The sequence below is a fragment of the Bubalus bubalis genome, chromosome 14 (assembly GCF_019923935.1).
Source record: "Bubalus bubalis isolate 160015118507 breed Murrah chromosome 14, NDDB_SH_1, whole genome shotgun sequence".
Classification (NCBI taxonomy): domain Eukaryota; kingdom Metazoa; phylum Chordata; class Mammalia; order Artiodactyla; family Bovidae; genus Bubalus; species Bubalus bubalis.
Window position 1 is genome coordinate 5,787,792 of NC_059170.1, and position 23,022 is coordinate 5,810,813.

General features: G+C 45.5%; 1 protein-coding gene across 1 annotated transcript; it reads left to right on the forward strand.

Moving 5' to 3' along the window:
- Positions 1-1,920: 1,920 nt before the first annotated feature.
- Positions 1,921-20,631, forward strand: LOC123464523 (endogenous retrovirus group PABLB member 1 Env polyprotein-like). The gene is made up of 3 exons (XM_045162589.1): positions 1,921-2,698; positions 13,670-16,244; positions 18,544-20,631. Exon 3 carries the CDS (start codon positions 18,711-18,713, stop codon positions 20,124-20,126), a length of 1,416 nt encoding a protein of 471 aa, XP_045018524.1. The 5' UTR covers positions 1,921-2,698; positions 13,670-16,244; positions 18,544-18,710; the 3' UTR covers positions 20,127-20,631.
- The last annotated feature ends 2,391 nt before the right edge of the window (positions 20,632-23,022 follow it).

The following is a 23,022-nucleotide window of genomic DNA, read 5'->3' on the forward strand; positions in this document are numbered from 1 at the left end:
CTTTTTCTCACCTCAAAATATGCCAGACTTATGTCTTAAGGGTATAAATTTCAGTTGTTCTTTAAGCTATAACTGGGACTCTGTGCTATTTTCTGATCTTCTGATTTTCTGAGTTTCTGATCGTGCCAGAGTCTCCCTCACCCCTTTTGGGGAGGGATATACTGAGCAAGGTCCATGCCTCATGGATTTCATGAATATGGAGCCCTCCCTTTCTCTCCCTTTAATTGAACAAAATGTAAATCCTAGAGTACGGGCTGATGGAAAATCTGTGGGCCGAGCACAAAATGCTATTCCTGTAGTTGTCAAGCTCAAAGACCCCACTTATTTCCACATAAGAAGCAGCATCCACTGAAACCTGAGGTAAAGGAAGGTTTAAAACCCATCGTCAAGAATTTAAAGGAGCAGGGACTATTAACTCCCTGTAACAGTCCATGCAACACTCCTATTTTGGGTATAAAGAAATCAAATGGTAAATAGAGACTAGTTCAAGATTTACAAATAACAAATGAGGCTGTAGTTCCTTTACACCCCGTGGTGCCTATTATACTCTATTGTCTGAAATTCCTGAATGAGCCAAATGCTTCTCAGTAATTGATTTAAAAGATGCCTTCTATTCAGTGCCTTTGGTGGAGGTAAGTCAATTTCTATTTGCCTTTGAAGACCCTGCAAAGCCAGCTTCTCAGTTAACCTGGACAGTTTTGCCCCAGGGATTTCGTGACAGCCCTCACTTATTTGGACAAAGTTTGTTACAGGATCTACAAAACTTTAATAGCTCCGAAGCCGTGGTACTACAATATGTAGATGATATTCTGCTCTGTGCTGAGACAGAGGAAGCTTGTTCACAAGCCTCAGAAGATTTCTTAAACTTTCTGGCAGGCTGCAGTTACCAGGCATCAAGAGAAAAGGCTCAGCTTTGTCAACAATCTGTTAGATATCTGGGCCTAATTGTATCAGAAGGGACTAGGGCCATAGGCCCCGAGAGAATTAAACCTATACTAAATCATCCCCTACCTATGACTTTAAGACAATTGAGAGGATTTTGGGGAATCACAGGCTACTGTTGCATTGGATTCTGGGTTACGGGGAACTTGCCCGGCCTTTGTATAAACTTATAGCTGAGACAGGCCCAAACCAACAGACTGGTTTGGTCTCCAGATACTCAAAAGGCTTTTAAAGTTCTTCAGACTGCTGTCCTACAAGCTCCCACTTTGAGCTTGGCCACAGGGTCAGAATTTAATTTGTTAGTCACTGAAAGAAAAGGTATGGCCTTGGGAGTTTTTACACAACCCCGAGGGCCTCACCTGCAACCTATTTCTTACCTAAGCAGAGAATTAGAAGTAATTTCACGTGGGTGGCCCACACTGTCCAAGAGTAATTGGGGCAACGGCTTTATTAGCACCTGAAGCTTTAAAACTAATCCATGGATGAAATCTCACTGTATTGACTTCTCATCATGTGAGTGGAATCTTAAATTCTAAGGTTAATACTTGGATGAGAGACAGTAGGCTTCTTAAATATCAGTCATTGTTGTTAGAAGGACCAGTAACTAAGCTTAAAGTTTGCGTAAATTTAAATCCTGCCACTTTTCTTCCTGAGAAGGAAAATGAAACACCAGATCATGATTGTTCCCAATTCCTAACTTTATGCAGCTCAGGAAGATCTAATGGATACCCTGTTAGATAATCCTGACATGGAAATATTTACAGATGCCAGTTCTTCTGTTTGGGAGGGGAAGCGTAAAGCAGGTTATGCCATGGTGATGGCTGAACAGGTTTTAGAAGCAAAATCTCTCCCCCAGGGAACCAGTGCTCAGCTAGCGGAGCTTGTGGCTCTGACCTGAGCTCTAGAGTTAAGCAAAGGGCAGCGGGTAAATATACTGATTCTAAGTATGCTTATTTGATTTTACATGCTCATGCTGCTACATGGAAAGAAAGAGTTCAAAATGGCAACAGGAGAACCTATTAAGCATTTCAGAGAGCTGAGAGACTTTTAACTGCTAAATATTGTCCTAAAGAAGTAGCTATTATGCATTGCAAAGGGCACAGCAGGGATGCGAGTAAAGAAGCCAAAGGTAATCAGCTGGCTGACTGTCAAGCCAGAAAAGCTGCATTTTACTAAACCCCTTCACTCCAGATGCCTTTGAACTGGACAGGTCCTGTGGAACAGGAAAAACCACAATATACTGAGGAAGAATTAGAAAGATACTGTAGGAGGAAATGGACAGAACAGGCTTCATCTTGAAAGCACGACTCCATCTTGGGCCGGACTCCATCTTGGACTTTGAGCTCTATGCCCAGTATCTATGGAAACGACATACCAACTGGAGAACCAGGCCCCTCGGATGGAAGAATCCCAGGGCTCATACCTAGACTCTCCATTGCCTAAAAGAATACCCTGATTATCTGTGTAACCAAATAGAATCATAAATTCTATTATACTTATTGGGGTATGACTACAGGCCTATGATAATTGTCCACTTGAAAAAGGAATTAACAGGGCCTGGACCCAATCTCAGGCCTGTTCATGCTGATCATGCTCAGCCACCTCTCCAATGGACTCTGGACTCTGTGCTTAGTGCCTATGGAAACTACAACAGAAGGATAAGACCCCCCTCTGGACAGGGGAATCTTGAAGATCACATCCAGGTTACTCATTGCCTAAGAGAAAACATACTCTAATCACCCCTGCCTCTGGACAGGTCATAAATGTTTTCTTTACTTTTTTTTTTTTTTTTGAGACCAAATAATAATATTTAATAGTTTAGTCATTAAACAAAAGTCAGGGACCCTAAGTTCCTTGTCAGAGGCTATAGATAATATTCTTTTTTTTTTTTAATTTAAATTTATTTATTTTAATTAGAGGCTAATTACTTTACAATATTGTATTGGTTTTGCCATACATCAACATGAATCCACCACGGGTGTACACGTGCTCCCCATCCTGAACCCCCCCCCCCACCTCCCTCCCTGTACCATCCCTCTGGGTCATCCCAGTGCACCAGCCCCAAGCATCCTGTATTCTGCATTGAATCTGGACTGGTGATTCATTTCTTATATGATATTATACATGTTTCAATGCCATTCTCCCAAATCATCCCACCTTCTCCCTCTCCCACAGAGTCCAAAAGACTATTCTATACATCTGTGTCTCTTTTGCTGTCTCGCATACAGCGTTATCATTACCATCTTTCTAACTTCCTTATACATGCGTTAGTTAGTTAGTTCAGTCGCTCAGTCGTGTCCAACTCTTTGCGACCCCATGAATCGCAGCACACCAGGCCTCCCTGTCCATCACCAACTCCTGGAGTTCACTCAGACTCATTGGTTTTCTTTCTGGCTTACTTCACTCTGTATAATCGGCTCCAGTTTCATCCACCTCATTAGAAGTGATTCAAATGTATTCTTTTTAATGGCTGAGTAATACTCTATTGTGTATATGTACCACAGCTTTCTTATCCACTCATCTGCTGATGGACATCTAGGTTGCTTCCATGTCCTGGCTATTATAAACAGTGCTGCGATGAACATTGGGGTACATGTGTCTCTTTCAATTCTGGTTTCCTCGGTATGTATGCCCAGCAGTGGGATTGCTGGGTCATAAGGCAGTTCTATTTCCAGTTTTTTAAGGAATCTCCACACTGTTCTCCATAGTGGCTGTACTAGTTTTCATTCCCACCAACAGTGTAAGAGGGTTCCCTTTTCTCCACACCCTCTCCAGCATTTATTGCTTGTAGACTTGTGGATCACAGCCATTCTGACTGGCATGAAATGGTACCTCATTGTGGTTTTGATTTGCATTTCTCTGATAATGAGTGATGTTGAGCATCTTTTCATGTGTTTGTTAGCCATCTGTATGTCTTCTTTGGAGAAATGTCTATTTAGTTCTTTGGCCCATTTTTTGATTGGGTCATTTATTTTTCTGGAGTTGAGCTGTAGGAGTTGCTTGTATATTTTTGAGATTAGTTCTTTGTCAGTTGCTTCATTTGCTATTATTTTCTCCCATTCTGAAGGCTCTTTTCACCTTGCTTAGAGTTTCCTTTGTTGTGCAGAAGCTTTTAATTTTAATTAGGTCCCATTTGTTTATTTTTGTTTTTATTTCCAATATTCTGGGAGGTGGGTCATAGAGGATCCTGCTGTGATGTATGTCAGAGAGTGTTTTGCCTATGTTCTCCTCTAGGAGTTTTATAGTTTCTGGTCTTACGTTTAGATCTTTAATCCATTTTGCGTTTATTTTTGTGTATGGTGTTAGAAAGTGTTCTAGTTTCATTCTTTTACAAGTGGTTGACCAGTTTTCCCAGAACCACTTGTTAAAGAGATTGTCTTTTCTCCATTGTATATTCTTGCCTCCTTTGTCAAAGATAAGGTGTCCATAGGTGCGTGGATTTATCTCTGGGCTTTCTATTTTGTTCCATTGATCTATATTTCTGTCTTTGTGCCAGTACCATACTGTCTTGATGATTGTGGCTTTGTAGTAGAGCCTGAAGTCAGTCAGGTTGATTCCTCCAGTTCCATTCTTCTTTCTCAAGATTGCTTTGGCTAGTCGAGGTTTTTTGTATTTCCATACAAATTGTGAAATTATTTGTTCTAGCTCTGTGAAAAATACCATTGGTAACTTGATAGGGATTGCATTGAATCTATAGATTGCTTTGGGAAGTATACTCTTTTTCACTATATTGATTCTTCCGATCCATTAACATGGTATATTTCTCCATCTATTAGTGTCTTCTTTGATTTCTTTCACCAGTGTTTTGTAGTTTTATATATATAGAAACTATTTAGTTTCTTTAGGTAGATATATTCCTAAGTATTTTATTCTTTTTGTTGCAGTGGTGAATGGAATTGTTTCCTTAATTTCTCTTTCTATTTTCTCATTATTAGTGTATAGGAATGCAAGGGATTTCTGTGTGTTGATTTTATATCCTGCAACTTTACTATATTCATTGATTAGCTCTAGTAATTTTCTGGTGGAGTCTTTAGGGTTTTCTATGTAGAGGATCATGTCATCTGCAAACACTGAGAGTTTTACTTCTTCTTTTCCAATTTGGATTCCTTCTATTTCTTTTTCTGCTCTGATTGCTGTGGCCAAAACTTCCAAAACTATGTTGAATAGTAGTGGTGAAAGTGGGCACCCTTGTCTTGTTCCTGACTTTAGGGGAAATGCTTTCAATTTTTCACCATTGAGGATAATGTTTGCTGTGGGTTTGTCATATATAGCTTTTATTATGTTGAGGTATGTTCCTTCTATTCCTGCTTTCTGGAGAGTTTTTATCATAAATGGATGTTGAATTTTGTCAAAGGCTTTCTCTGCATCTTTTGAGATAATCATATGGCTTTTATTTTTCAATGTTAATGTGGTGTATTACATTGATTGATTTGCAGATATTGAAGAATCCTTGCATCCCTGGGATAAAGCCCACTTGGTCATGGTGTATGATCTTTTTAATGTGTTGCTGGATTCTGATTGCTAGAATTTTGTGAAGGATTTTTGCATCTATGTTCATCAGTGATATTGGCCTGTAGTTTTCTTTTTTTGTGGCATCTTTGTCAGGTTTTGGTATTAGGGTGATGGTGGCCTCATAGAATGAGTTTGGAAGTTTACCTTCCTCTGCAGTTTTCTGGAAGAGTTTGAGTAGGATAGGTGTTAGTTCTTCTCTAAATTTTTGGTAGAATTCAGCTGTGAAGCCATCTGGACCTGGGCTTTTGTTTGCTGGAAGATTTCTGGTTACAGTTTCAATTTCTGTGCTTGTGATGGATCTGTTAAGATTTTCTATTTCTTCCTGATGTAGTTTTGGAAAGTTGTACTTTTCTAATAATTTGTCCATTTCTTCCACATTGTCCATTTTTATTCATATAATTGCTGATAGTAGTCTCTTATGATCCTTTGTGTTTCTGTGTTGTCTGTTGTGATCTCTCCATTTTCATTTCTACTTTTATTGATTTGATTTTTCTCCCTTTGTTTCTTGATGAGTCTGGCTAATGGTTTGTCAATTTTATTTATCCTTTCAAAGAACCAGCTTTGGGCTTTGTTGATTTTTGCTATGGTCTCTTTTGTTTCTTTTGCATTTATTTCTGCCTTAATTTTAAAGATTTCTTTCCTTCTACTAACCCTGGGGTTCTTCATTTCTTCCTTTTATAGTTGCTTTAGGTGTAGAGTTAGGTTATTTATTTGACTTTTTCCTTGTTTCTTGAGATATGCCTGTATTGCTATGAACTTTCCCCTTAGCACCGCTTTTACAGTGTCCCACAGGTTTTGGGTTGTTGTGTTTTCATTTTCATTCATTTCTATGCATATTTTGATTTTTTTCTTGATTTCTTCTGTGATTTGTTGGTTATTCAGCAGCGTGTTGTTCAGCCTCCATATGTTGGAATTTTTAATAGTTTTTCTCCTATAAATGAAGTCACTCAGTCGTATCCGACTCTTTGCGACCCCATGGACTGTAGCTTACCATGCTCCTCCATCTGTGGGATTCTCCAGGCAAGAATACTGGAGTGGGTTGCCATTTCCTTCTCCAGGAGATCTTCCCAACCCAGGGATCGAACTGGGGTCTCCTGCATTGCAGGCAGACACTTTACCATCTGAGCCCCCAGGGAAGCTCTCTTTCTCCTGTAATTGAAATCTAATCTTACTGCATTGTGGTCGGAAAGAATGCTTGGAATGATTTCAATTTTTTTGAATTTACCAAGGCTAGATTTATGGCCCAGGATGTGATCTATCCTGGAGAAGGTTCCATGTGCACTTGAGAAAAAGGTGAAATTCATTGTTTGGGGGTAAAATGTCCTATAGCTATCAATTAGGTCTAACTGGTCTATTGTCTCATTTAAAGTTTGTGTTTCCTTATTAATTTTCTGTTTAGTTGATCTATCCATAGGTGTGAGTGGGGTATTAAAGTCTCCACTATTATTGTGTTATTGTTAATTTCCCCTTTCATACTTGTTAGCATTTGTCTTACATATTGTAGTGCCCCTATGTTGGGTGCATATATATTTATAATTGTTATATCTACTTCTTGGATTGATCCTTTGATCATTATGTAGTGTCCTTCTTTGTCTCTTTTCACAGCCTTTGTTTTAAAGTCTATTTTATCTGATATGAGTATTGCTACTCCTGCTTTCTTCTGGTCTCTATTTGCATGGAATATCTTTTTCCAGCCCTTCACTTTCAGTCTGTATGTGTCCCCTGTTTTGAGGAGGGTCTCTTGTAGACAACATATATAGGGGTCTTGTTTTTGTATCCATTCAGCCAGTCTTTGTCTTTTGGTTGGGGCATTCAACCCATTTATATTTAAGGTAATTATTGATAAGTATGATCCTGTTGCCATTTACTTTATTGTTTTGGGTTCCAGTTTATACACCCTTTTTGTGTTTCTTGTCTAGAGAGTATCCTTTAGCATTTGTTGGAGAGCTGGTTTGGTGGTACTGAATTCTCTTAGCTTTTGCTTGTCTGTAAAGCTTTTGATTGCTCCTTCATATTTGAATGAGATCCTTGCTGGGTACAGTAATCTGGGCTGTAGGTTATATTCTTTCATCACTTTAAATATGTCTTGCCATTCCCTCCTGGTCTGATGAGTTTCTACTGAAAGATCAGCTGTTATTCTTATGGGAATCCCCTTGTGTGTTATTTGTTGTTTTTCCCTTGCTGCTTTTAATATTTGTTCTTTGTGTTTGATCTTTGTTAATTTGATTAGTATGTGTCTTGGGGTGTTTTGCCTAGGGTTTATCCTGTTTGGGACTCTCTGGGTTTCTTGGACTTGGGTGATTATTTCCTTCCCCATTTTAGGGAAGTTTTCAACTATTATCTCCTCAAGTATTTTCTCATGGTCTTTCTTTTGTCTTCTTCTTCTGGGACTCCTATGATTCGAATGTTGGGGCATTTAATATTGTCCTGGAGGTCTCTGAGATTGTCCTCATTTCTTTTAATTAGTTTTTCTTTTTTCCTCTCTGATTTATTTATTTCTACCATTCTATCTTCCACTTCACTAATCCTATCTTCTGCCTCCATTATTCTACTATTTGTTGCCTCCAGAGTGTTTTTGATCTCATTTATTGCATTATTCATTATATATTGACTCTTTTTTATTTCTTCTAGGTCCTTGTTAAACCTTTCTTGCATCTTCTCAATCCTTGTCTCCAGGCTGTTTATCTGTGATTCCATTTTGATTTCAAGGTTTTGGATCATTTTCACTATCATTATTTGGAATCCTTTATCAGGTAGATTTCCTATCTCTTCCTCTTTTGTTTGGTTTGGTGGGCATTTATCCTGTTCCTTTACCTCCTGGGTATTCCTCTGTCTCTTCATCTTGTTTATATTGCTGAGTTTGGGGTGGCCTTTCTGTATTCTGGCAGTTTGTGGAGTTCTCTTTATTGTGGAGTTTCCTCGCTGTGGGTGGGGTTGTACAGGTGGCTTGTCAAGGTTTCTTGGTTAGGAAAGCTTGTGCTGGTGTTCTGGTGGGTGGAGCTGGATATCTTCTCTCTGGAGTGCAATGAACTGTCCAGTAATGTGTTATGAGATGTCAATGGGTTTGGAGTAACTTTGGGTAGCCTGTATATTGAAGCTCAGGGCTATGTTCCTGTGTTGCTGGAGAATATGCGTGGTATGTCTTGCTCTGGAACTTGTTGGCCCTTGGGTGGTGCTTGGTTTCAGTGTAGGTATGGAGGCATTTGATGAGCTCCTGTTGATTAATGTTCCCTGGAGTCAGTTCTCTGGTGTTCTCAGGATTGGGACTTAAGCCTCCTGCTTCTGGTTTTCAGTCTTATTTTTACATAGTCTCAAGGCTTCTCCTTCTATACAACACCATTGATAAAACATCTAGGTTAAAGATGAAAAGTTTATCCACAGTGAGAGACACCCAGAGAGGTTCACAGAGTTACATGGAGAAGAGAAGAGGGAGGAGGGAGTTAGAGGTGACCCAAATGAGATGAGGCGGAATCAAAAGAGGAGAGAGCAAGCTAGCCAGTAATCACTTCCTTATGTGCACTCCACAATCTGGACCGCTCAGAGATGTTCACGGAGTTATACAGAGAAGAGAAGAGGGAGGAAGGAGACAGAGGTGGCCAGGAGGATAAAAGGGGGGAATCAAAAGGAGAGAGACAGATCCAGCCAGTAATTAGTTCCCTAAGTGTTCTCCACTGTCTGGAACACACAGAGATTCACAGAGTTGGATAGAGAAGAGAAGGGGCAGGTAGGAGACAGAGGCGACCTGGTGGAGAAAAAGGAGAGTCCAAAGGGGGAGAGAGCAGTCAAGCCAGTAATCTTGCTTCCAAGTAAAAATGGGTACTGAAGATTGGGTTCTTAAAGGTACAAAATTGATAACAAATACCAAAAAGCAAAGATTAAAAATCTAGAGTAGAGGTTGGATTTTCAAAAACACAATATTAAAGAAAAGAAGAAAAAAAAGTCACAAAAATTATAAATATATATATATATACATATATGAAGTTTGCTTTAAAAAATAAGGTCTTTTTTTTTGCAAAGTAATAGTAGGTTATAAAAATTACAGTTAAAGAAGTAATAGAGGACTTAAAAATTAAAAAAAAATTTAATCATAATAGTAAAAATATATCGAGGAATTTCTCTGGAGTTGTTGTGGGCAGTGTGGGGTCAGTTCATTTTTGGATAGTTCCTTCAGTTCAGTCCAGTCACTCAGTCATGTCCGACTCTTTGCGACCCCATGAATCACAGCACGCCAGGCCTCCCTGTCCATCACCATCTCCCGGAGTTCACTCAAACTCACGTCCATCAAGTCAGTGATGCCATCCAGCCATCTCAGCCTCTGTCGTCCCCTTCTCCTCCTGCCCCCAATCCCTCCCAGCATCAGGGTCCTTTCCAATGAGTCAACTCTTCGCATGAGGTGGCCAAAGTACTGGAGTTTCAGGTTCAGCATCAGTCCTTCCAAAGAACACCTAGGACTGATCTCCTCTAGAATGGACTGGTTGGATCTCCTTGCAGTCCAAGGGACTCTCGAGAGTCTTCTCCAACACCGCAGTTCAAAAGCATCAGTTCTTCGGTGCTCAGATTTCTTCACAGTCCAACTCTCGCATCCATACATGACTACTGGAAAAACCACAGCCTTGACTAGATGGACCTTTGTTGGCAGAGTAATGTCTCTGCTTTTCAATATGCTATCTAGGTTGGTCATAACTTTTCTTTCAAGGAGTAAGCGTCTTTTAATTTCATGGCTTGGTCCGGCTTATATTTCTCAAGATCTATAGGCCCCTTCCTATGCAGTCGGTACTAACTACAGGGTTTTAATCTATTGCATCTGTCACTTCCAAGGCAGTTCCCTCTGTTTTAGCTTCTTCTGTTTGCTGGTCTCTTCAGTGTCTGATTTCCGCCCTGACACAGGGGGCGGTGGTGGACACTTTTTTAGGCTCACTTGTTCAGTTGCGCTGTGGGGAGGGAGGGACGCTGCAAACAAATAACACTGGCGTGTGCTCGCAGTGTCTCAGCCGCATTGGGCCTGCCTCCACTCACGGCGCGTGTGCCCTCCCTGCCCACACTGCTCAGGCTTTAGGTTGCTCCACTAGGAACCCTCCAAGGCCGACCCTGGGCTGCATGCACCTCCTAGGTCTAAGCCGCTCAGATTCAGGCACTTGGGGAGTCCTCAGAGGCAGAGACTCGGTTGGGCCTGCGTTTTGTGTCTGGGTAGCTCAGGTGATGAGGTGTTTGGCGAGCATGGTTGCTGTGACTTATCGCTTCCCCTGTCCCTGCCGCTCGGTTTTCTGGGTGTACAACCAGCGCACCTTCGCAGGCAGATGTCCAGAACCCCAATAAGTCTTAGTTAGCAAAGAAGCCTGCTTGCAGTTTGGTAGATAATGTCTCTCTGGGGCTGCAATTGCTCCCTTTCGGCTCTGGATGCCTGTCACCAGAGGGGGATGGTCTGCAGCTGGCTAGCTCAGTTCAGTCCTTTGTTCTGTGCGCGGGCCTAGCGGTGTCTTAGATTAGGGCTTTGTGCATAGTAGCTATCCTGCAGTCCAGTTTGCTAGCCCAAGTTAGTTAGCTCAGATTGCCCTCAGGGCATTCAGGCCTGGTCCTTACTCTAAGCGATGAACCCCGCACCTGTCTGCAAAGCCCCCACTTGCTAGTGGTGGGTGCAGGCATCTGCGCTGCTTCTCCACTGGGGGAGTTACCTTTGGGCTTGTAATCTGTGGGTTTTAATTATTTATTTATTTTTCCTCCCTGTTATGTTGCCCTCTGTGCTTCCAAGGCTCGCCACAGACTCGGCAGTGAGAGTGTTTCCTCGTGTTTGGAAACTTCTCTCTTTTTAAGACTCCCTTCCTGGGACGGAGCTCCATCCCTCCCTCTTTTGTCTCTTTTTTTGTCTTTTATGTTTTTTCCTACCTCCCTTTGAAGACAATGGGCTGCTTTTCCGTGTGCCTGATGTCCTCTGCCGGCATTCAGAAGTTGTTTTGTGGAATTTACTCAGCGTTTCAATGTTCTTTTGATGAATTTGTGGGGGAGAAAGTGGTCTCCACATCATATTCCAATGCCATCTTGGGACTGCCTTCATAAATCTTTTCTGTATCTATCGGAATGTAACCACAGGCTTATCGATTATTAACTGGTTGGAATGTAACCGCGAGCTTATTGATTATTAACTGTCTGAACACATAAGACATGAATGATGGGTTATTGTGATTGTATTTTCCCTTCCTTTGTTTATGTAAGTCTCAAGGAATTTGGGGTGGTGGGTTCAGACACGTGCACATGGGGTATAAAAGATTTTCACAAATGCCGGTCGGGGTCCTTGACTAAGAGGAGACTAAGAGGTCCAATGCCTTGGACCCACCGGTATACTAAACTGCATTCCACTATCTGCATTGTCCTTCTAAGTGAGTTAGTTTCCCGGAACGCATGGCTGTAACATTTGGTGCATTGGCTGGGAAACTCCTCGCTTTGAGGGACAGGTCTCATTTGAGGCCACCCCAAGGCTTTGAGGCTTGAATCTCCTAGAGGGGGGAAGGCGCCTTGCCCTGTGTAAGAATTCGGCCTTTCAACGCCCGGTTTCTTAGCTTTGACAGGTAATGAACGGCAGCAAGGGAACTGAACACTCAGGTAGGGAGGAGCCCAGCTGGCAGGGTGGAAGAGGGGGCCTGATCACCCCCTGGGAGGGACCAGAAGGGAGACACATAGGAAACTGGTTTAGGGCAACAATAGCGGCTTGGCACTCAGGTCGATGGACATGCCAGGGATAAAGAAAGGGAACTTAAGGTTTAAGAAAGCCAGTTAGGAGGTGTGTCCACGCTGTCTTAGGGAACATGCCGAGCTGTCAACACAGGGTTTTAGAAAGAGGCCATCGATTTCCGCCACTCATATTCTGCCCTCCCCAGGAGGTACCCATCTGCTGTGTGACTCATCATCTCCCCTGCCAGTGAAAAGGTAGATTGGCTTCTGGGGAAAGCCCTGGGATGTGGGAATCCAGAGGTAAGAAAATGGAAGGAAGCGGATCTAAGGCCACTGTACTGGAGAATAGGATGCAGAATTTTAAGAAAGGATTCGATGGAGACGATAGGAAGAAAATGACGCCTGGCCGGCTCCGTATGCTTTGTGAAGTTGAATGGCCTTCAGTGGGCGTTGGCAGGCCATCATAGGGAACTATGGACTTAAATGTCATAAAGGCAGTCTATGGTATAGTTACGGGAAAGCGCGGACACCCCGACCAGTTCCTGTACATAGACTCTTGGCTGGGAATAGCCCAAGAACCAACCCCCCCACTGCCCCACCCCAAATAGTCCCGTTTTTATGCTTATGAAGGGGAAGGAAAAATCTTGATGGCCCCAAAGGTAACCAAGGATGAAGAGGAAATTTTCAGTCAGTTCGGTCGCTCAGTCATGTCTGACTCTTTGTGACCCCATGAATCACAGCAAGCCAGGCCTCCCTGTCCATCACCAACTCCCGGAGTTCACTCAGACTCATGTCCATTGAGTCAGTGATGTCATCCAGCCATCTCATCCTCTGTCATCCCCTTCTCCTCCTGCCCCCAATCCCTCCCAGCATCAGAGTCTTTTCCAATGAGTCAACTCTTCTCATGAGGTGGCCAAAGTATTGGAGTTTCAGCTTTAGCATCATTCCTTCCAAAGAAATCCCAGGGCTGATCTCCTTCAGAATGGACTGGTTGCATCTCCTTGCAGCCAAGGGACTCTCAAGAGTCTTCTCCAACACCATAGTTCAAAAGCATCAGTTCTTCAGCATTCAGGTTTCTTCACAGTCCAACTCTCACATCCATACATGACCACTGGAAAAACCATAGCCTTGACTAGATGGACCTTTGTTGGCAAAGTAATGTCTCTGCTTTTCAATATGCTATCTAGGTTGGTCATAACTTTTCTTCCAAGGAGTAAGCATCTTTTAATTTCATGGCTGCAGTCACCATCTGCAGTGATTTTGGAGCTCAAAAAAAATAAAGTCTGACACTGTTTCCGCTGTCTCCCCATCTATTTCCCATGAAGTGATGGGACCAGATGCCATGATCTTCGTTTTCTGAATGTTGAGTTTTAAGCCAACATTTTCACTCTCCTCTTTCACCTTCATCAAGAGGCTTTTGAGTTCCTCTTCACTTTCTGCCATAAGGGTGGTATCATCTGCATCTCTGAGGTTTTTGATATTTCTCCCGGCATCTTGATTCCAGCTTATGCTTCTTCCAGCCCATCATTTTTCATGATGTACTCTGCAGGATCCTGAAGGAGATGAGCTTCCCCCACCTCGTATTGGATGATGGTTCCGCCAGCTAATAGCACCGTGGCCACCAGAGGCCCATCCGGAGGAACCAGCCCTAGACCGGTAAGCCTCCCAGACTCCTCAAGAGTCCCGACAGCTCCACACGTTGTAGAGCCAAACCGCCCCCCCGCCCCCCCGAACCACACCCGGCAGGCTCCAGATTCAGCTGGAGGGACAATGAGCCCACCGGACTCTACCAGCCCGGATGCTGCCCCTATGTTCCCTAAACTCTACCCTCCACTCCCGGTAAGTACTCCTGGACAAGGGGGAGGAACCACTGGCATTAAACAAAGGCTCCGCTCTGCCAGAGAGCCAGAGGAAAAAATACCCTTGCAGATGCCCCTCAGAGAAGCTCAGCAACCCCCAGTGATAGGGGAGGACGTACCTGTCACCAAGCTCCTGTAACCTATTGCTATCAGCCCTCTTCATCAACCGATACACTGAACTGGCAAAATCACACCCCCTCTTACTCGGTGGAACCCCAGGGCGTGACTAGACTAATGGAGACTATTTTCCCCACTCACTGACCAACCTGGGACGATATAATGCAATTACTAGCATCTCTCTTCAGTACAGAAGAGAGATATAGGATCAACACTGAGGCAAGGAAATGGTTACAGGAGATGGTTCCTGAGGGCACTGCTAACCCAGAGAGGTGGATAGAGCAAGTCTTCCCCACTGACAGACCTAATTGGGACGTCAATACAGAGGAAGAAAAAATCCAATTAGACAGATACCAGATGGTGATTACACAAGGACTTAAAAGGGGAGACCAGAGGCTGATGGACATGTCTAAACTGGCTGGAATAGTTCACAAGGGAAACGAGTCACCTTCCGAATTTTACGAGAGACTTTGTGAGGCCTACAGACTCTATACACCCATAGATCCAGAAGCTACGGGCTCCCAGATTGTTATCAATTCAGCATTTACCTCGCAAGCATGTCCTGACATACAACAAACGCTTCAAAAGACCGAGGGAGTTCTACCCATGTCTAGTCCTCGGCTGATTGAAATAGCAGATAAGGTGTTCTGGAATAGGGACAAGGAAATAGAAAAGAAATACGAGAAAAGGTATAAAGACGAGCAGAGGAGAACAGACGAGAGGTTTGCAATGTTGGCTGCTGCGCTTGGAAAATCTTCTGAAGACTTTTCCAGCGCCCAAGCAAAGAAACCCCCGCTAGCTTCGAGGTCAGGACAGCCCTCCAACTGGTCCCAACGGAGGCTACGGGCTGCATTACAGCCAAATCAATGCGCCCAATGCCGTGGGTTCGGTCATTGGAAGAATGAGTGCCCAGAAGGAAGAAGGGAGAATAAATCCCTCCCGGTTGCAGAACTCACTAACATAGAGACTGAATAGGGATGCCAGGGCTCGAAGACTTCAGGTCCCCGAGAGCCCATGGTAACTTTAAAAATTGGGGACCAAGACATTGACTTTATGGTGGACACTGGGGTAGAATTGTCCGCGGTGACTAAACCCGTGGCGCCACTGTCTAAAAGGACCGCCGCCGTAAGTGGGTTTCAGGAGAAGAAATGGTTAAATCATTTTGCCAGCCCAGGAAATGCCAGATGGGGGGTCACCAAGTGACTCATGAGTTCCTCTATATCCCTGAGTGCCCAATACCCTGCTGGGGAGAGACTTACTCTCCAAACTGGGAGGACAAGTGACTTTCTCTCCTAAAGAGAGGCCCACTTTTTGGATGGGCACAACAACCTACTTACTCTCCCTCTCTGTGCCCCCTCAAGACGAATGCAGGCTACGTGAGCCCCCTGGAGATAAACAAGGCCAGGCAACAGAGTTGGAGAGAAGGCTAACTCAGCTGTTCCCTGAGGTCTGGGGTGAAGATAACCCCCCTGGGCTAGCTAGACACCAAGCCCCTGTAATAATAGAACTCAGAGCTGGCACCACCCCGGTGAGAAAGCGTCAATACCCAATACCCATAGGAGCCCGAATTGGGATTCTGCCTCACATCAGCAGGCTAAAACAGGCAGGCATCCTGGTGGAATGTCAAACAGCCTGGAACACACCAAAATTACCAGTAAAGAAGGAAGGAGGACAAGACTATAGGCCCGTACAGGAACTCAGATTGGTCAATCAGGCCACTGTAACTCTGCACCTGTCTGTCCCCAAACCCCTATACTTACTTAGCCTCCTCCCACCTAAGACAAGGATCTATACTTGCTTGGACCTCGAAGATCCTTTTTCTGTATACGCCTAGCACCTGCATCACAACCCATTTTCGCCTTTGAATGGGAGAACCCAATCGGAGGCAATAAGCAGCAGCTCACTTGGACACACCTCTCGCAAGGATTCAAAAACACACCAACCATCTTTGGAGAAGCCTTGGCCTCAGACCTGGAGCCTTTCCAGCCTGAAAGGTGTGGATGTTGGCTCTTGCAATATGTGGACGACCTGTTGCTAGCCACTGAGACCTGGGAGGAATGCTGTGAAGGGACCCCAGCGCTCCTCCACTGGCTGGCAGAAGCGGAATCCCGAGTGTCGAGGAAAAAGGCACAAATCTGCAAGGAGGAGGTAAGGTATTTGGGGTTTGTCTTAAGGGGAACCACAAGGTTGCTAGACCAATCTAGAAAAGAAGTAATTCTGAGGCCCCCCACGCCTAAGACTCACCGGCAAGTCAGGGAGGTCCTAGGGGCCACTGGATTCTGCAGGATTTGGATTCCAAGGTATTCTCAAATAGCACAGCCCCTATTTGAGCTCCTGACAGGGCCTGAAGAAAATCCAGTAAACTGGACTGAGAAACAGCAGAAAGCCTTTGAGGAGCTAAGACTAGCATTCACCTCCTCCCGCACCTTGGGATTGCCAGACCTCCCCAAACCATTCACCTTGTATGTGACCGGGAAAGATAAACAGCCATGGGGGTTTTGACTCAGACTTTGGGAACATGGGACAGGCCAATAGCTTACCTTTCAAAGCAACTTGACAACGTTGCCACTGGGTGGCCTAGCTGTCTGCGGGCAGTGGCCACGGTCACCTTACTGGTACGTGAAGCCGCAAAGCTGACTTTAGGCCAGGACCTGATCGTAAAGGTCCCACATGAAGTCAACACCCTCCTTTGAGGAGACCCCCACAAATGGCTTTCAAATTCCCGGATTATTCAATACCAGGGACTGCTATATGAAAACCCCAATCTCTGTATCGAGCCTTGCCAGGGTTTAAACCTAGCAACGCTTCTCCCAACGGGAGAAGGTGGACCTATCCACGATTGCAAGGAAGTCTTAGAGGAGGTCTATGCTAGGCATCCAGACCTCCGAGACAGGCCAATTTCAAATCCTGACTGGACTCTGTACACTGATGGCACCAGCCTGGTAAAGCTAGGACAGCGACGGTCAGGCTATGCTGTAGTCACAGAGAGACTGGTATCGAGGCCAGCTCCTTACCACAGCACTGGTCAGCCCAGCGAGCAGATTATGGGCCTTAGTCCGGGCACTGCAATTGTCAAAGGGTAAGAGAGTGAACGTCTACACCGACTCCCGGTATGCTTTCGCTGTGGTCCACGGACGTGGGGCGCTACACCGGGAGGGAGGCCTTCTAACAGCCAATGGAAAGGACATTAAGAGTAAGGAGGAGATTCTGACTCTGCTAGACGCTGTCTGGAGCCCCGCGGAGGTAGCAGTCATGCACTGCCATGGGCACCAGAAGGAAGACACCCCACAGGCTCGAGGAAATAGGCTGGCTGGCAAGACCCCCAGACGGGCAGCAGAGGACAGAAAGGAAAGCGGGGAAATCCCCATGAGAACATTTGTCCTAGCTGAGCTACCCGAGCTGGCCCTAGACTCCCCAACATACACTGAGGCTCAAACCCAACTAGCTGAAGCGGAGGGAGCCACCAAAACAGACAAAGGATGGCGGGAGCTACCAGGTGGTAAGCTACTAGTGCCCAAAGAGATGGCCCCCTCTCTGGTGAGCCAAGGTCATCGTACAACTTACCTAGGACATGACAAATTGGAGGAATTGATCCGAAGGTATTTTCTGGTTCCTCGCCTTGCCTCTCTGTGTAGAACGGAATCCCCAAATTGCAACACCTGCTGTCAGATTAACACTGCTCCAGGGTGCAGGCCAAACCCCCCAGGCATCCAATTAAAAGGTACCCTTCCTTTTGAACACCTGGAAGTGGACTTCACTGAGATGAAACCATATTGCCATTTTCGTTACCTGTTGGTCTTGGTATGTACATTCTCGGGATGGGTGGAGGCCTTCCCACCTGAACTGAAAGAGCGTCAGAAGTGGCTTGGAGCCTGCTTAGGGAAATAGTTCCTCGATTTGGATTCCCCACCAGCACAGGATCAGATAACGGCCCAGCCTTCATATCAGCTCTGATACAACAAGTAAGTAAAGCCATGAAGATAAATGGAAGTTACACACCGCCTAGCGGCCTCAGAATTCCGGAATGGTAGAACGAACTAACCGGACACTATAGGAGACACTTTCTAAATGGATTATAGAAACTGACTGTTCCTGTGCAGATGTACTTCCCACGGCCTTGCTCAAACTCAGGATGACCGCATGTTCCCATGGCTACTCTCCCTACGAAGTTTTATATGGGAGGCCTCCTCCCATAATAAGACAGGTAACAACTGATATACTTCAGGTAAGAGGAGACGGGATATCACAGCAGATGGAACAACTAAGTAAGGTAATTAATCAAGTAACTAAGTTTGTGCAAGAAAGAATACCGTTGCCCCTGGGGGAGCAAATGCATGAGTTTATACCAGGGGACCAGGTATGGGTGAAAGAATGGCAACATGACCCACTAGCCCCCAATGGAAAGGTCCTTATACTGTTGTCTTAACCACCCCTGCCACAATTAAAGTTGCAGGCATCGCCTCTTGGATCCATCACACCAGAGCGAAGAAGGCATACCACGCTGACCTGGAAGACGCCGAGTGGACCACCCAGAAGGACCCTACCGACCCACGGGAAACCAGGATATTCTGAAGAGGAAGAAGAAAAGGAGGTCCCGGACGAGCCCTCTATAGAATGGAGCTGGGTAAGCGACTCCTGCTACTCGGCTTCACCAACGCAATGCTGAACCTGACCACTGTCCCGGTACAGGGCAACATCTTCATCTCATGGGCACATTCTTACGCAAACTTCCACAACTCCTCCAATTGTTGGGTATGTGGGGCTATGCCCCTGTCAGTAACGGACGGACTCCCCTGGTGGGTATCGCCACTTCATGATGGAGATTTTCTACCACTGTGTTCTTTCTTGGAACAACAGAAAGGAGCTTTCATTTCTCTCAGCAATCATGATCTTTCTTTGCTCTCCTGGTGTAAGAAAGAGCCATCAATGGGCCTGGGACATGGGGTTACATTTAGCATGAACGCTAGTCTTAAGGCACTAACAAGTGCTTATAACTCATATACGAGCAATGGACAGAAGAAAAGCACCCCTACCAAAGAGGAACAGACCTCCCGGTACCATGAGGTATACTACCAGGTCTGGGATGAACATTTCTGGATGACTTCTGAGAGAGGACAGGTGATTACTCCCGCTACAATTTGCTGGGAACAAAAAGAACACAAAATTGGATTTGGAGACCTCCCCCTAGACCCAAAAGATTTAAAATATATGGGTTATTTGTCCACTGAACAATGTAAACAAATCTTGGACGTAACCTATCACCCCAGTCGGTCTGCTCAGTGGCCCGGTTCCGACTGGAAATACAGTCCTGGAATCCGCTGGGTAGCCCCCAATGGGACCAAGTGGCTTTGTGGGCCTAACTTATGGCCATGGTTACCAGTTGGCTGGGTAGGGCGTTGCACACTAGGATTTGTTTTCGCCCCTGGCAGAATTAAGCCTCGCCTACACCATCCTCCAGCAAACCTGCCCTATCTGCATGCAAGATGGACACGATCCACGTTCCAATGGTATGACTATCTTGCTGGCTTCTTTGTACCCTCTATAGGGACAGCGGATATCATGGTTAGGGTAGAGGCCTTAAATAATTTCACTAAACAGGCCCTCTTAGACAGTAAAAAAGCCATTGAAGCTTTGAATGAAGAACAATCTCAGATGAGGAAGGCAGTAATGCAAAATAGGATGGCATTAGACATACTCACAGCAGCCCAGGGGGGAACTTGTGCCATAATTAAAGTCGAATGTTGTGTATACATCCCTGACCTGTCTGGAAATGTATCTGCTGCCATGGAGGATATGCAAAAACAAGTGAAAGCCATGTCTGGTGAAAATATTCCCTTTTGGACTTCGATCCTGTCCTGGGTAAAGGGAGACTGGTGGAAAACTATTATAAATGTTGTTATCGTATTCTTAATCATACTGGTTTGTGGGCCGTGCTTGTTACAATGCCTTGTGAATTTTGTAACCCAGAGGTTGGTAGCGTTGTCTCATGTGGTTGACCATAGGACTAACGTACAATCTACCTCTCAATGAATGATGCTCGTTACGGAAACTAAGAGCATCAAGAGCGGGGAATGAAGAAGGACTTCACAAGGCCTGGACCCCATCTCAGGCCTGTTCGTGCTGATCGTGCTCAGCCACCTCCCCAGTGGACTCTGGACTCTGTGCTTAGTGCCTATGGAAACTACAACAGAAGGATAAGACCCCCTCTGGACAGGGGAATCTTGAAGATCACATCCACGTTACTCATCGCCTAAGAGAAAACATACTCTAATCACCCCTGCCTCCGGACACGTCATAAATCTTTTCTGTATCTATCGCAATGTAACCACAGGCTTATTGATTATTAACTGGTTAGAATGTAACCGTGAGCTTATTGATTATTAACTTTCTGAACACATAAGACATGAATGATGGGTTATTGTGATTGTATTTTCCCTTCCTTTGTTTATGTAAGTCTCAAGGAATTTGGGGTGGTGGGTTCGGACACGTACACATGGGGTGTAAAAGATTTTCACAAATGCTGGTTGGGGTCCTTGACTAAGAGGAGACTCTGCCTTGGGACCGCCGGTGTAATAAACTGCACTCCAGTATCTGCATTGTCGTGGTGAGTGAGTTAGTTTCCCGGAACGCGTGGCTGTAACATTTGGTGCATTGGCCGGGAAACTCCTCACTTTGAGGAGACAGATCTCATCTGAGGCCACCCCGAGGCCTTGTGACTTGAATCTCCTAGAGGGGGGAAGGCACCTTGCCCCTCTTGAAGAATTCGGCCTTTCAACACCCGGTTTCTTCGCTTTGGCAGGTAGTGAACGGCAGCAAAGGAACTGAGCACTCAGGTGGGGAGGAGCCCAGCCGGCAGGGTGGAAGAGGGGGCCTGATCACCCCCCGGCTGCTTGGCACTCAGGTCGACAGCTGTGCCAGGGATAAAGAAAGGGAACTTGAGGCTTAAGGAAGCCGGTAGGAGGTGTGTCCACGCCATCTTAGGGAATGCGCTGAGCTGTGGCCACAGGCTTATAGAAAGAGGCTTGATTTCCGCCTCTCATATTCTGCCCTCCCCAGGAGGTACCCATCTGCTGTGTGACCCATCATCTCCCCTGCCAGGGAAAAGGTAAATTGGCTTCTGGGAAAGCCCTGGGACGTGCCAATCTAGAGGTAAGAAAATGGGAGGAAGCGGATCTAAGGCCACTGTATTGGAGAATAGGATGCAGAATTTTAAGAAAGGATTCGATGGAGACGATGGGAGGGAAATGACGCCCGGTCAGCTCTGTACCCTTTGTGAAGTCGAATGGCCTTCAGTGGGCGTTGGCAGGCCACCAGAGGGAACTATGGACTTAAATGTCATAAAGGCAGTCTATGCTATAGTCATGGGAAAGCACGGACACCCCGACCAGTTCCCGTACATAGACTCTTGGCTGGGAATAGCCCAAGACCCCCTCCAAATGGGCCCGTTTTTACGCTCATGGCAGGGAAGGAAAAGTCTTGATGGCCCAAAAGGTAACCAAGGATGAGGAGGAAAGTTTACAGGACCCTGCAGGAGATGAGCTTCCCCCACCTCGTATTGGATGATGGTTCCGCCAGCTAGTAGCACCGCGGCCACCAGAGGCCCATCCGGAGGAACCAGCCCTAGACCGGTAAGCCTCCCAGACTCCTCAACAGTCCCGACAGCTCCACAGGTTGTAGGGCCGCAGCACCCCCGACCCCACCTGGAAGGCTCCAGCCTCAGCTGGAGGGACAATGAGCCCACCAGATTCTACCAGCCCGGATACTGCCCCTACGTTCCCTAAACTCTACCCTCCACTCCCGGTAAGTACTCCCTGACAATAGGGAGGAACCACTGGCATTAAACAAAGGCTCCACTCTGCCAAAGAGCCAGAGGAAAAAATACCCTTGCAGATGCCCCTCAGAGAAGCTCAGCAACCCCCAGTGATAGGGGAGGACGTACCTGTCACCAAGCTCCTGTAACCTATTGCTATCAGCCCTCTTCATCAACCAATACACTGAAATGGCAAAATCACACCCCCTCTTACTCGGTGGAACCCCAGGGCGTGACTAGACTAATGGAGACTATTTTCCCCACTCACTGACCAACCTGGGACGATATAATGCAATTACTAGCATCTCTCTTCAGTACAGAAGAGAGATATAGGATCAACACTGAGGCAAGGAAATGGTTACAGGAGATGGTTCCTGAGGGCACTGCTAACCCAGAGAGGTGGATAGAGCAAGTCTTCCCCACTGACAGACCTAATTGGGACGTCAATACAGAGGAAGAAAAAATCCAATTAGACAGATACCGGATAGTGATTACACAAGGCCTTAAAAGGGGAGACCGGAGGCTGATGGACATGTCTAAACTGGCTGGAATAGTTCACAAGGGAAACGAGTCACCTTCCGAATTTTGCAAGAGACTTTGTGAGGCCTACAGACTCTATACACCCATAGATCCAGAAGCTACGGGCTCCCAGATTGTTATCAATTCAGCATTTATCTCGCAAGCATGTCCTGACATACAACAAACGCTTCAAAAGACCGAGGGAGTTCTATCCATGTCTAGTCCTCGGCTGATTGAAATAGCAGATAAGGTGTTCCAGAATAGGGACAAGGAAATAGAAAAGAAATACGAGAAAAGGTATAAAGACGAGCAGAGGAGAACAGACGAGAGGTTTGCAATGTTGGCTGCTGCGCTTGGAAAATCTTCTGAAGACTTTTCCAGCGCCCAAGCAAAGAAACCCCCGCTAGCTTCGAGGTCAGGACAGCCCTCCAACTGGTCCCAACGGAGGCTACGGGCTCCATTACAGCCAAATCAATGCGTCCGATGCCGTGGGTTCGGTCATTGGAAAATGAGTGCCCAGAAGGAAGAAGGGAGAATAAATCCCTCCCGGTTGCAGAACTCACTAACATAGAGACTGAATAGGGATGCCGGGGCTTG